This window comes from Emydura macquarii, unplaced genomic scaffold (assembly GCF_026122565.2).
Source record: "Emydura macquarii macquarii isolate MOO-44397 ecotype Brisbane River unplaced genomic scaffold, CSIRO-AGI_Emac_v2 contig_858, whole genome shotgun sequence".
Lineage (NCBI taxonomy): Eukaryota > Metazoa > Chordata > Testudines > Chelidae > Emydura > Emydura macquarii.
Window position 1 is genome coordinate 5,425 of NW_027130995.1, and position 14,224 is coordinate 19,648.

Consider the following 14,224-nt stretch of genomic DNA (forward strand, 5'->3'; position numbering starts at 1 on the left):
TGAGCTGGGTTGTTCTATACAAGCCCTAATGAGGTGCAAACTGCCCCTCTGCTCAAAGAGTCTTGCTTGGATATGTTTTAAGCCATGAGACACATCTTTGGGGATATCACATAGCGGAGCCTCATAACCCTACACATTACATTGCAACAAACATATTGCTATAACAATGTTCAGCACAACATGAACATTCCAAAAACATTTTACATGACATACTTTGCATTAAACAATACACAGTTACACTAGAAGGGTGATAATGAGGGATGCAGTGTGTCACAATGACAAAAGCAGGAAATGCTCCAGGGGTGGGGTGAAGGAACCTCAGCCAGGACAGGAGACAGCTGTTGAAATCACTTCCACTTCTCTCCCAGCACAGACTGGAAGCAGCAGCTTGACTCCCTTTGGGCAGAGCTGGCATGGAGAAGACATGGAAAAAGCTGTTGTGGCAGGCCCTGGAAAAGCAGGGGGAGAGAAAGCTGAGGAGATTTGAGTGCAGGCTGCAAGTGGCCATGGAGGAGGGGGTGAAGCACATCTTCGGTGACAAGCTGGACATAGCAGCTGCCAGGGCTATTAACAATGCACTCATGAGGTATCGCGCTGAACGCTACGGGTTAGAGGTGACTGTGAAGGTGTTCACAGACATCGATGGCAGAGACTTTGCAGAGACAGTACAGAATGAGTTCAGGAAAGATCAGACCCCCTGAATGGGGGACACACATCACACACTCTGATCTGCCCTCTTATTTCTGTGCATAGCCCAGCCATGGTTACATACCTCTCTTGCCCTCAGCAGGAGTCGGGCCACCTCCGCAAAGCTTGTCCCCTTCCGTCCTGTTCCCTCCGTCCTGTCCCAGTCCTGCCTCTTCCCTTCCCATGGTTCCTCAATCCAGTGCCACTCGTCGTGCCCAGGCCATCCCTGATTCTCTTGGCCCAGCCAGTCCCGTTCCCTCACTCCCAGTTCCTCGTCTGATCTTTATCGCCCCCTCCACACTGGCTCCTTAAGCCAGTCTCTTTGCCCAGCTGGTTCCAGTTCCCCCACCTCACTGTAAGAGCTGATTCTCCTCCCCCACAGCCCATCATCCCCACTGGTTCCTAGCCCCAGTCACCTTGCATAGCCAGTCCCTGCCTCGCCCTCACCCCCATCACCTTGTCCAATCTTGGTGTGTCCTGTTCTTTCCCTCCAATCCGGCAGCCAACTAGCTCCCAATATTCTTTGCAGAATTTTTATTTTGTTGGTGCAGAATTCCCATAGGAGTAATGAAAAACACTCTCTGTGGCCCTATCAGTTACACAGTTCAGCAGGCCTTCTGGTCAGTGCTCTGCTCAATCCCCTTCCCTGTCCCACACAGTCTCTCTTCTGGGCACCATGGGGACAGGACCACTCTCTAGTCTGCATCTGCTGGCACTGTGCCAGGCCCCCCAGCTGCCATCAGCCCCTCAGGCCCTGGCAGTAGCAGAGGGGTACTGGTGTGAGTAACCTGGTGCCGGGTGAGGTCAGCCAATCTAGCAAAGCGTTTGTCACAGGCAGCACAGCTGTGCAGCTGCTCCCCGCTGTGAATGCGCCTATGTGATCTCAGGGATGAGGCCCGTGCAAAGCTCTTGCTGCAGTTGGTGCATTGGAATGGCCGCTCCCCAGTGTGTGAGCACTGGTGGTTGGTCAGTGCATCGGTGATTCTTGCTGCAATAGTCACAGTGGTACGGCCACTCCCCAGTGTGTGTGTGCTGATGTATTCTCCACTTTGACCTCTCTGAAAAGCTCTTGCCACAGTCAGTTTAGTGGTGTGGCTTCTCCCCGGTGTGTGCACTGGTGCATTCTCAGGTGTGAGGTCTGCACAAAGCCTTTTCCACAGTCAGTCCAGCGATGCGGCAGCACCCTGGTGTGCAGGCGCTGGTGTCGCCTCAGGTGTGCGAGCCGCACAAAGTCCTTGCCACAGTCAGCACAGCGGTGCGGCCGCTCTCCGGTGTGTGTGCGCTGGTGTCTTCTCAGGTTTGCAATCTGTGAAAAATCCTTGCCACAGTCAGTGCAGTGGTATGGCCGCTCCCCGGTGTGCATGCGCTGGTGTATTCTCAGGCTTGAGATCTGTGCAAAGCTCTTTCCGCAGTCAGTACAGCGGTGTGGTCGCTCCCCGGTGTGCGTGAGCTGGTGCATTCTCAGGTGTGAGATCCGAGCAAATCCTTTGCCACAGTCGGTACAGCAGTGTGGCCGCTCCCCGGTGTGCGTGCGCTGGTGTATTCTCAGGCTTGAGATCTGTGCAAAGCTCTTCCCGCAGTCAGTGCAGCGGTAGGGCCGCTCCCCAGTGTGTGTACGCTGATGCATTCTGAGGTGTGAGATCCGTGCAAATGCCTTGCCGCAGTCTGTGCAGAGATGTGGACGCTCCCCAGTGTGTGTGCGCTGGTGCATTTTCAGGTGTGAGATCCATGCAAATCCCTTGCCGCAGTCAGTGCAGCAGTACGGCCGCTCGCCAGTGTGCGTGCGTTGGTGGAGGCTCAGCGTGGAAGCTCTCATAAATCTGTTGCCACACTCAGAACAGCGGTATGGCCGCTCCCCGGTGTGAGTACGCCGATGTATTCTCAGGATCGAGAACTGTCTGAAACTCCTGCCGCAGTCAGCACAGTGATATGGCTGCTCCACAGCGTGCATGCGCCTGTGCTGGTTCAATGCGAAGGGGTTCCTGAACTTCTTGCTGCATTTGACACAGTGATAGGGAGTCCTGCACCGCCCTGTAGAGAGTCTCGGGTGTGTAGCCATGTCTGGTCTCTGGCTGAATCCACCCCGGGAATAGACTAAGTCCTGTGCATGAATCCCCCCGTCGTCCGTGGGATCCTGATTTCCTCCCATGCTGTTCTGACATGCAGACCGTGTCCTTGTTCCTCTCAGGATCCTGTGCCCTTCTGGAGAAAGCAGAGGCAATCCCGGTGTTAGCTCACAGTTAAAGATGCAGGTTTGTCAAAGGAGAAATGTCACGGACAATGCCATTTCCCCATTTGCCTGTGACTGTTTTTTGGATGCTCGCCTCACCCCGGCAACTCCTGTCCCACAGGGCTGGACTTAACACCTTGCTCAGGGTATTGAGACCTGACGTGCAGGGTTACAGTGCCACTTAGATTTGCCCCCACCCCCAGTCATGCTGGTGGGGGAGGTGTGCCAAACTTCAATGAATGGCATTGCATCCAGATCCCTCTACCCTGCCCTAATCCCTCTGACCAGGCTAGGGTTAGGGATGCAATGCGAGGGCAGCGTGCTGCTTTGGGTGGTTGGAGCCCTTTGGCAGGGCGAGGAGGAGGTCGAGTTTTGTTAAAAACCATGGAGCCATCACAGCAAATTTAGCGACCTCAGACTTTTACTAAATGTACTGTAACTGCTCTGTAATTTTTCATACAATATACCATGACAAATTTGCAGCCTGAGAGAAGTTGGTTCTCTCCCTGTTGTTTGTGCAGCGCCTAGCACCCACTCCCACATACACCACACACCTCTTGGGTCTCATTTTATGCTTAAATTGGAGCCTCCCCAGCAACTGGGCAGTGCCTGGCACAACAGAGCCCTGATCCAAGCCTGGGGCCCTAGGTGCTAACACAGTATAAACAGTGTCCAGGTTTTGTTTTCAAACTGATTTTATTTTTATTTCAATCAGAGCCTTTTATTTACATGTTGCTGGTTCTTCACTTGCTCCTGTTTTATAGCAAGAGGCCTGTTCCCCAGTCTTTGTGCTGTTTTAACTACATGGGTTTGAAACTAGTTTAGTGAAGAGGCTACAATCCTCTTGAACGGATGCAGTGAGACAGGGATAAAGCTGCTTAGAACAAAGTAGTTTATTCCTGGGAGGGGAGTGAGTCCTTCTCACAGAATTGCTTTTGAAGAAGTCATTCACCCTGGGCCTGAGATTTCACTCTTTGTGCAAAACTGAACTAAAAATCCTCAAGAGGGTTGGATTTTTTTTTTTTTTTTTGGGGGGGGGGGGGGGGAAGGTTGAGAGGCGACAAGTCACTCAAGGTTCATGTAATGTAACCTGAAGAACATTTTTGTATTGTTTTATACCCCCATGAGTGACACAGCTAAGCTGAAGGGGTTAATGGCTGCCCCACAGCCGGCCTTTGATCCACAGCCAGTCACAGACCTGGGTAAGGCTGAGGGCTGTGCTAAACATTAATACTGAAGCCATGTAAGTGACAAATATTTTGTGCCACTGCGAGAGGAGAAGAAGGGGATGTGACAAAGGCCATCCCAGCACCCTCCCCCTCACACCCAGACCACTCCCCCAGCAGCAGCTGCCAGGGACGCGTGGCAGTTGTACAGCATTATAATGAAACGCTGCAACTGCCTGAGATCTCCTCTACAAAAATGGCGTCCTCCGGGTGGTATGACTTCGCACTCATTGTATGTGACTCATCCTGCTCTGCCTGGAGTCACCCCGCTTTCTCCTTGCTCGCTGGGCACAGGTTTCTCCAGTCTGAGAGGTGACATGTGCAGTGAAGTGGCAGAGAGGGAGTGGGGTGCTAATCAGCTCATTCCCTGCCAAGGGCCAGCAACTCTGAGATGCTCTCCCAGGCTGCGGACAGGTTTTTTCCCGTCTGAGCTAAGTCTGGCTCCAGGTTCCCAAGGCCATAGGACATCAACACACACAGTTTTAGCCAGGAAGGGCAGAGGCATGAAAAGCATTTGAAAACAAATCTCTAGAGCAGCATTATCTTGATATGATTTTCTGATGTGCAGGAAGCCTAGAAGAAGGCGTCATGTTCCTTGGTCAGAAAGGCAAGAAACGAGAACTAATTTATCCACTCCATTCAGAACTGATCAGGCCTCAACTGGAGTACTATGTCCAATTCTTGACCCTACACTTCAGGAAGGATGTAGAGAAATTACAGAGGGTCAGAGGAGAGCAACAAATATGATTAAAGGTCTAGAAAATGTGATCTGTGAGGAAAGGTTGAAAATATTGTGTTTGTCCAGTCTGGAGTAGAGAAGACTGAGGAAGGACCTGATAATCTTCAAGTACGTAAAAGGCTGATACAAAGAGGAGGGTAATAAATTGTTCTCCTTAACCACTGAGAACAGGACAAGAAGAAATGGGCTTAAATTGCAGCAAGGGAGATTTAGGTTAGACATAAGGAAAAACTTCCTACCACTAAGGGTAGCTAAGCACTGGAACAAATTACCCAGGGAGCTTGTGGAATCTCTATCATTGGAAGTTTCTAAGAGCAGGTTAGACAGACACTGTTAAGGCGCGCAAGACTTTGTAACGCGAAATCAGTATAGTTTGACAAGAGCAAGGCCCTGAAAGCAATGCTAAGCTTCTGCAGCCAGAAAAGCAAGAGTTAAGACCTCTCAGGAGCAGAACCCAGACGCTGCCCTCTGCTCGACCTTAGGCCAGAGGAGGAAGTGCCTTGGGGTCTGGAGCATCCTGAGACGACCACAGACATCTGTTAATGCTTGATAAGCTAAAAGGTTCCTATTTTAGTAATAATAAAGGAGAAGTGAGGCTATGGCTAAGTTCTTTTTGAAGTAAACAACTAACGTCACTTTATTCCAGAAAGTCCCTAGCTAACTACCATTAGACTAATAGCAACTAAGTGTTAAGGCCCAATCCCTACTGGGATTGAGACATACGTCATGTATTACTGGGTAAGGCTTGCTGCAAGGTGAGGGGGGAAAAAGTGTATATCAGTCCCCCGAGAGCCTGCCCAAGCTGAGACTCTCCGTGGATCCGTGGAAGCGCTAGCGGATGCCTCGGTTAGGGCGGTTCCCGTACGCCACCCGCTTATCAGAACGAAGTATGGGTCTCCTCGTTCTTGCAGTGGTAAGCGTCCCTGCACACGTTTAGATAAGACTAGCTCTCTTACATCAATGGGCCCCCAGGAGTATATTGCTGTAGGTATCCTCTTGGCAGGTCTCTTCCTTGCTTTATAGTTCACTTCTCTGTTCACTAATTGTCGCTGCTGTTGCAGTTGCTCAGCTCATGATAATAATAAGCCCTGTACCTATAAGTTGCTACTTTATATCCTTGTGGTTAATTGTACTTTCATTGTACTTTTCACCTTAAGACTTGTGCCGGAGCTTCAGTTCTTGTAATGTATAGGACTCCCGCTCCTGTCTTTCTTATGCTATCTCATGTAATAAATAAGCACTTTTGACATCCTTTTGCCAGTGTGCTCCATCCCGCCACCGAGATAAAAATACCGAACACTACAGACACCTATGAAGGATGGTCTAGAGTAGATAATACTTGGCCTTGACTCAGTGCAGGGTACTGGATTAGGTGACCTACCAAGGTCCCCTCTAGTCCTACATTTCTAAGGCCTGGTCTACACTGGCAACTTACGTCGATCTCCAAAACCCCATGTCTACACTGGCACTGCAGTTCTGTCGATTAAATCGCGGCAAAAATCAACTTAATAAAACCACCTCCGCAAGTGGCATAGCTCCTAATTTGAATTTATTGGCCTCCAGGAGCTTTCCCACAATGCTCCGATGTGACCGCTCTGGACATTCGTGCTCAGCTGTAACGCGGTCACACGACCCGGAAATGTCCCCTCCCCATATGCCCCGGGCAAATTTGAATTTTCAGTTCCTGTGCAGCAGTGTTGGGAGAGCTTTGTCGCTGTACTCCTCATGGCTACTGCAAAGTCCAAACGCACTCCAGCATGGAATCGACCAGAGGTCTTAGATCTCATCGGGCTGTGGGGCGAGGAGTCCGTTCTGGCTCAGCTCAGAGCCAGCAAAAGGAATTTGGACATTTACGGGAAGATATCCCAGGGCACGCTGGAGAAGGGACACGCAGCAGTGCCACGTGAAGATCAAAGAGCTGCGTCAGTCATATCAGAAAGCCAGGGAAGCTAACAGCCATTTTGGCTCCTCCCCCAAAACATGCTGCTTCTACAATGAGGTGCACGCAATTCTCGGTGGCGATCCCACCACGGTGCCACCCTGCAGCATCGATACCTCCGCTAGGTCACAGTCCATGGACAATGATGAGGACTCCATGGACGAGGCTGAGGAGAGCAGGGTGCAGGTGCAGGAGAGCGGGGTGTCCGTTCTCCCAGAAAGTCAGGACCCATTCCTGACCCCAGAGCAGTCCAGCAGCACACAGGACAGCACTAATGATCCCGGGGAAGGCACATCAGGTGAGGTTTTTTTTCTTCTTAGCAGTTCTGTCCTTTTACATTGGGTGGGTGGGGGGAGGGGGAGAGGGGATTTCAGGTGTTTAGGTGACTGTACTGGGGGGTTACCCACAGAACAGATTATTTATGTGATGAGATATGCTCCTGTAATCATCAGTTGATATCTCACAGAAACTTTCATATAGGTAATCTGTTATCCTTTGCAAAAGTTTTCTGGGGAGGACTGCCTTGTTCCTCCCTCCACAGTAGGATACTCTTCCGTGCCACACTGCAATCAAGGGAGCCTGCATCATGGTGGAACACAGCTGGAAATGCTGCCGAAAGACTATCGCAGATTAGAAAGAGGAAAAAAAAGAGATGACACATTTGGCGAGCTGATGAACGCTTCAGTGGCCGCAGAGACAGAGCTCAGAGCGTGGCGGTTGACCTTGTCCCAGAATCTGGACATGGACAGGGAGAGTCGCAGAGAAATGATGGAGCATGATCGCAGTAGCATGCAGGAGATGCTGCGAATCATGCGGGACAAGGCAGACATTCTTCGGCGGCTTGTGGAGCTTCAGAAGGAGTGGAGGCAGGACAGAGTCCCATTGCAGCCACTCCATAATGCTCCTTCACCTAGGGCTTTGCTGCCCTGCCTCTCCCCCCAAGAGGTCTTCTCTCCCAAGAGGTCTTGGAAGAGAATGGCCAGGCTGCAGTACATGCTCGCCTCCACTCCGGTGGAGGTGAGCAGAACGCAGCGGCAGACGCACTGACAGCTAGCCAGCAAGCAACCACTCTATCCATTGGGACTGTGAATGAACTCTTCCCCCCTTCCCTGAATGTTCATAAGTAAAAATTTGCATCATTTCAACACATTTCTTTAATAATGATAATAATAACTTGGTCTAGAGGGATTTGGAGGGTACAGATATCGATTGGGGGGGAAGGCATGTTTAGCAAAGGCAAACAACATACAGAAACAGAAATCAGTTCTGCATCTCATTGCAGAACTTGGTTTTCAAAGCTTCCTTAATGCAAAGCGCTCCACGGTTGGCTCTCAGCATAGTGCTGGCATCTGGCTGCTCATAATTGGCGACCAGTCTTTCTGCCTCCTCAGCCCATCCATGGGGGAATCTCTCCCTCTTCGCTTCACACACTCTGAAGAACACAGCACGCAGATATCACCGTAGGGAGGTTCTTTTAACTCATGTGCCTGCCTGCATATTGGAGAACAGCCCCGAATTATGAAATACGCGCACATCATGCACCTTTCCAGACCATCCCACATAGATGTCGGTGAAATGACCCTGGTGATCCACAAGGCCCTGCAGGACCATGGAAAAGTACCGCTTGTGGTTTATGTACTCGGTTGCTACATGTGCAGGTGCTAAGATAGGGATGTGCATCCCATCAATGGCCCCCCCGCACTTTGGGAACCCCATCATGGCAAACCCATTCACTATGTCCTGCACATTTCCCAAAGTCACTATCCTTCGTAGCAGAAGTCTATTGATGGCCCTGCATACCTGAATCACGGCGGCGCCCACCGTAGATTTACCGACTCCGAATTGATTCCCAACCCAGCGGTAACACTCGAGGATTGCCAGCTTCCACAGAGCTACGGCGACTCCCTTGTCCACTGTCAGAGCTTGTCTCAAGTGACTATTCACGTGCTTCAGGGACAAGGGGGCCAGCTCCGAGCAAATTTCGAGGAAAGTTGCCTTTCGCATATGAAAGTTTTGCAGCCACTGGTCATCATCCCACAGCTGCATAACGATGCGGTCCCACGAGTCTGCTGGTTTCCTGGGATCAAAACCAGCGCTCCATGGACCGCAGATGATGCATTACAGCCTGCAGCAATCGAGAATTGTCCCACTCGATGGCTTGTAGCAGGGCATCCTCGGTGGGATCGCTGTTGCCTGTGCTTCGGCTTCTTGCTCTCCTTCGAAAATACTCGATGATAAGCCGCAATGTATTTGTGACGCTCACAATAATAGTGCAGAGTTGAGCTGGCTCCATGTCTCTGCAGCAATGCCGAGCATGTGGGGAAAAGAAACGGCGCAAAAATAGACTTCCTGTTTGTTTGCGGGAAGAAGGGAGAGGGAAGGAGCGTTGCATCATGGGACGATGAAACTCATCCAAACAGCCACCGCGGCTAGTTGCACTGTGGGATAGCAACCCACAGTGCACTGCTTTGATTGTCAAAACCACCGTGGTTAGTATGGATGCACTAGACCTGCGCAAACAGCGTGGTGTATACACACTGCAGCGACTTTAAAAATCGGCGGGTGAAAGTCGACTTCACTCAGCAGTGTAGACATAGCTATGAATCATAGAAATCTTAGGGTATCAAGGCCAGACCGGCTCATTGTGCCCACCCAGCCTGGCTTCCTGCCTATCGCAGCCAGAGAATCTCCCCCAGCGATTCCTGCCTCCAGCCCAGTAACTCCTGGCTGAGCTAGAGAGGAACTTTGAGAGAGACACAGCATCTCCACTGACAGACACCCAGTGAGGAAGAATCCATCCTGTCCCGAGGGGAGCTCTCCCAATGGTTCATTCCCCGCCCAGATAAACTCTGGCCCCTAATTCCCAGCCTGAATTTCTCTCCCTTCAGTTCCCAGCCAGTGGATCTTGCTCTGCCTTTGCCTTCTACATTAAGGAGCCCTCTGCTAGCAGCAGTGTAAATCAGAAGGGTCTGGTTTATGACGACTCACCTGAGGAGGGGCTTTCAGGCCCTGAGCTTTCCCTGGAGTCATCGGCATCCCAGACCCAGAGTTCTGCCTCCCCTAATTCAATCCGCTGGATTAAGTCTGGTGTGGAACCTGAATAGCCTGTTTGGGGGGAAAGAACCAGTTTTATTACTAAAGTTTTGGGGGCAGGGACTCATTTATATGTTTGTGCAGCCCAGCACAACCGGGCCAGATCTTGGTCAGGGTATGTCTGCGCAGCATCTGACATGACAGGACCCCAATCTCAGATGCAGCAAGAGATCCCAAGGAGGAAAATAATGAAAGAATTCTTCCTTACAGGAGCTTTCTTCCTGTCTCCCACCAGGCACATTCGGTTCATGCTGTGAAGCAGCAATGTCTATGACCTATCTCAATTTGCTATGGGGACTGAATTTTAAATCCTTACGAGAGTAATTTTAGATGTATCAGAGAAATATGCCATCCTGTCAACATCTTGGCCTCTATAGGATCCTGTGGCAGTACATTCCATAGGAAAACAGTGTGACAGGGATTTCCTTTAACCCGCTGAAATGCCATTGAACACCCCATGACTCTTAGAGTAAGAGTCAGGCTGAGTAGAAAGTCCCTCACTTCCTTCTCTCTGGTCATTATTTCACTTACCCAACTGTCTCCTGAAAAATGTATTATGGGAGAAGACTTTGGTAGAAGGGAACTTTGCTGCTTTGCCATCTTATAGCTGTTGAAAACTATAAACTTTGCACTAAGTCATAAAGACATCAGCAACAAAGTGTTACGGTAGGTGTCCCCAATTGGTGCCTTTACACAGTCCTAACAGTTCTTTTCCTTAGAATGCTGCAAGCATTGTTCAACTATATAGTTTTTAAATTTACTATGTTCACTGTTTTGGGGGAGATGGGGAGCTGTTGTAAACACTGGCATCAGTGTCTGGGCTGGGATTCCTGGAACTGGTTTTTGCTCATGTGCTGTTTGCCACTACCTCTGTGCCGGGACTGAGGTACGTAATTCAAGTAAACCAGTTACACCGAGATTAGCACCAGGCTCCGTAGCCCTGATTTCTTCTCCAACAGGAAGCCAACCTCCAAGGGGCTGACAACATCTGCCACCACTTGGCTGCTGGGTGGCACATGGCAGCTGAAGCTTTGAGGGAACCCAGACATTGCACAGCTGTGAATAGAAAAAGTGAAACGGGTCCTTACCCAGGGAAACAAGGGTCCGGTAATTCCAAAGTATCTGGTCCCGGTACAGCTGCTTCTCTGGCTGGGATAAGAGCTCCCACTGCTCCCGGGTGAAATACAGAGCGACGTCCTCAAACGCCACCGGGAGCTGCCGTCACAAGCGTCACACACTCAGCACCTTCCGCTCCAGCCCCGAGTCCCAGCCTTGCCCCAGAGCCGCTCCCCGCTCCCAGCGCTCCGGCTGCTGACAGCCCCTGACCCCGCCGGGCAGCGCTGGTGCAAAGCGGGACCCCCAGACCCTGCCTGGCCGCGCAGAGCTGAGCCGCTCCCGGCCTGGGGCAGCGCTTGGCCCGGCTCCGCGCCAACCCCCGGGAGCTGCTGCTCCGCCCGCCCGCACCGGGGTCAGCAGCGCCGGCGGGATCCGGGTCCCGGCTCCCCGCCGCCCCCGCCAGGATCAGCCCGGCCCGGCCCCCCAGGGAGCCCCCGGCCCGCGTCCCACCTGCGCCGGCCCCGCTGCAGCCATCGCCGGGCTCGGCCCCGGGCCCGCGGCCGCTTCGTCCGGGCGGCGATTTCCTGCCTCCGCGGCTGTTTCTCTCCCTCCCCGGGGCCCGGCGCTGGGTTTTTTTTCGGCGTGCGGCGTTGGCTTGTCTCTGTGACGGCCTGTGCGTGCAGCAGCAGCAGCCGCCTGGGGAAGTTCCAGGGCAGCGACCTTCCGGCCCCCGCCCCGGCGGCGCCCATTTCCCAGGGGACACCCGCCCCCGGCCTGCAGTGATCCTCTGCGGCTTCCTCCTGTCCCGTCCGGCCCCGGCCCCGGCCCCGCCCCCGCTCTGGGCTCCTCACCCCCGCAGCGCTGCCCTGCCCTGCCCTGCCCTGCCGTGGGATCTAGCCCTAAGAGCATCTGCCCCCCCCCGCGAACCCCTCTGGGTGTCAGTCTGAAGGCCGCCCTAGGCTGCAGATGGAGCCCATGGTAAGGGGGTCAGGATACTGTGGGAGGAGCATCTGGGGGCAGATGAAATAGGACATGGGGGGAGATACAGACAAGAAGGCTAGGGCAATGGTGTTAGGATATAGGGGGCAGGAGCAGATGGGATGGGGTAGGACACAGGGAGCAGAAGCACTAGGGTAGGGGGCAGATGGGAGGCAGGAGGAACCACTTACCTGCTTGCACCCACCCTGGGGGCTCCTCGTCCCCAGGCTCACCAAGAGAAAGGCTGCTGGGGCGAGGCTGTCACAGTTCAGAGCAATTGCACCTGTATTTGCCCTCAGCTGCCCAACCAAGTACCTGCTGTCAGGCTTCCATCCTCCCAGCTGTTCCTTCTTTCAGCTGGAGACATTCACCTCTCTCCCTTCTGATGGGGGTGTGACCCTTCCATGCCTAGGGCAGCTACCTGAAAATGCCAAGGGCAGGGCAGGCTGTAAAAGGAGAGCAGATTCTCCCAGCACTGGTAGGTAACACTGAAGTCAAACTTCCAAACAAGCCACAAACAGTGCTTCTGATTCCCCACATTGGTTATCAAGAAGCCAAAATACAAATACACCCAGCCCCCTTTACTACATTTCAGTCTCTGGCTCCCAATCAGTCACAAGGTCCAGTAAAGAGACCAGTTATTTAACTCTATGCTCTTTACCAAAAAAGGGTCCTCCTGACCGCAAAGGGTCAGCCACAGTACTAGATCAATGTAAGTTTGGATCTTACCCAAAATACCACACTGCCAGCCAATCCTTTAGTAACTAAAACTAGAGGTTTATTATAAAAAGAAAGAAATAAGCTATAAGAGAAATGTTAAAGGATTAAAGCAATTAGATACATATAAATGATTTGCAAGTCCATATAAATCAGGTTTCTAGAAGAATTGTGGAGTTTGCAGGCTTGTATAATACCTCTGGTGTACATCCAGTACCTGGATGGGTCTCAGTCCTTTGTTTCACAGCTTCAGTTCAGTTGTAGATGAACTGGTCCAGAGGCAGGCTGAAAGACAGACTGAAGACAAAATGGATCCTGGGCCTCTGCCTTTTATGTCCTCTGGGCCTTGCCATGCTGCTTGTGGAATTTCACAGGAACCAAAATGGAGTCCAGAGTCACATGAGTAAGTCCTGGTGACTCATCAGGTATATCCCTGGCTTCTCCCCCTGGGCCCCTTGCACCTGTGAATGTCTTAATGGGCCATCAAGCAAGCTAGTGTTATAGCCATCCTGTCTGAGGTGTTGCCCAGGCACAGCACAATTTGAAATACAGATATAGCAACCATATCCATAACTTCCATTACACATATAACACATGAACATAATCATTATCATCTTACTTAACACATTACAGCCTTTCTAACAGTACTTGACATATCTCACATGAATTATTATGATTTTGACATACAGATGTCGAACAATATAATAAATGCCACCCCCCCCCCCCCCCCCAATCCAGCCAGCGTGACGGGGTATTTCTAGGTTGCCCAGTTCCTTCCTGCACTGTGTTATCCCAGCACAGCCAGGCTGCCCAAGACACATGCTGGCTTTCTCTTCAGAGACAGTTACCAGGTGTCAGTACTAGAGCTTTACGGGACCTTCCAGTGTTTCCTAGCAAGCCTGCTTTCTTCTTAAAGTACAAAGCACTACAGAGAAAACATCATAAAAGCAAGAAAACAACCTACATGTATGCTAATAAGATCAGGATTACCCCAAACCTGTCATGGATTCTGGCAGAAGCAGTCCTTCAAACCCCTGCCCAACATGATTCCTTGTGGTTACCAGCTCCTCCCAGATTCAGCTCCGAACTAGCATCCAACCCTCCCTAAGGACTGGGGCTCTCCGTGGACCAGGGGTCCTGTACGTTTGCTGGATCAGTAAGAATGCCCTGAGCCTCTTTGAAACCAGGTTTAAATCCTTTCTTTGTTCCTTGGTCCCTCGAGAATTCCATTTGAACTAGTATATGTACGTCTATCTGTCCAGTGGGGTGGCTTCAAAGGCTAATAACGAAGTAAGTATATTAGCATTCCCCCTCACTACTAGAGAAGGTACGTACAAGGCCACAATAACATCTACAGAGCTGCATTTTTAATACAATATACCAAAATAGTCCTAATTCAATGCAGTTTAATAAAATTACATATGGTTGGTTCAGGAAATTTTAGGATATTGTCAGTCTGTCACAGTGTGTTCCATTCAAGCTGCCCTGCTGGGCCAGGCCCTCCAGCCACATGGTCTGTCCCGAGTCTTCTGTGCATGTGTTAATGTGCACAGGTTGGG

At 51.4% G+C, this 14,224-nt stretch overlaps 1 protein-coding gene across 1 annotated transcript; it reads right to left on the reverse strand.

The window, feature by feature from the left end:
* Positions 1-638: 638 nt before the first annotated feature.
* Positions 639-11,678, reverse strand: LOC137149848 (zinc finger protein 436-like). The gene is made up of 4 exons (XM_067543464.1): positions 11,481-11,678; positions 11,003-11,129; positions 9,810-9,926; positions 639-2,889 (listed from the first exon to the last, which is right to left on the reverse strand). Exons 1-4 carry the CDS (start codon positions 11,502-11,504, stop codon positions 1,766-1,768), a joined length of 1,392 nt encoding a protein of 463 aa, XP_067399565.1. The 5' UTR covers positions 11,505-11,678; the 3' UTR covers positions 639-1,765.
* Positions 11,679-14,224: the final 2,546 nt, after the last annotated feature.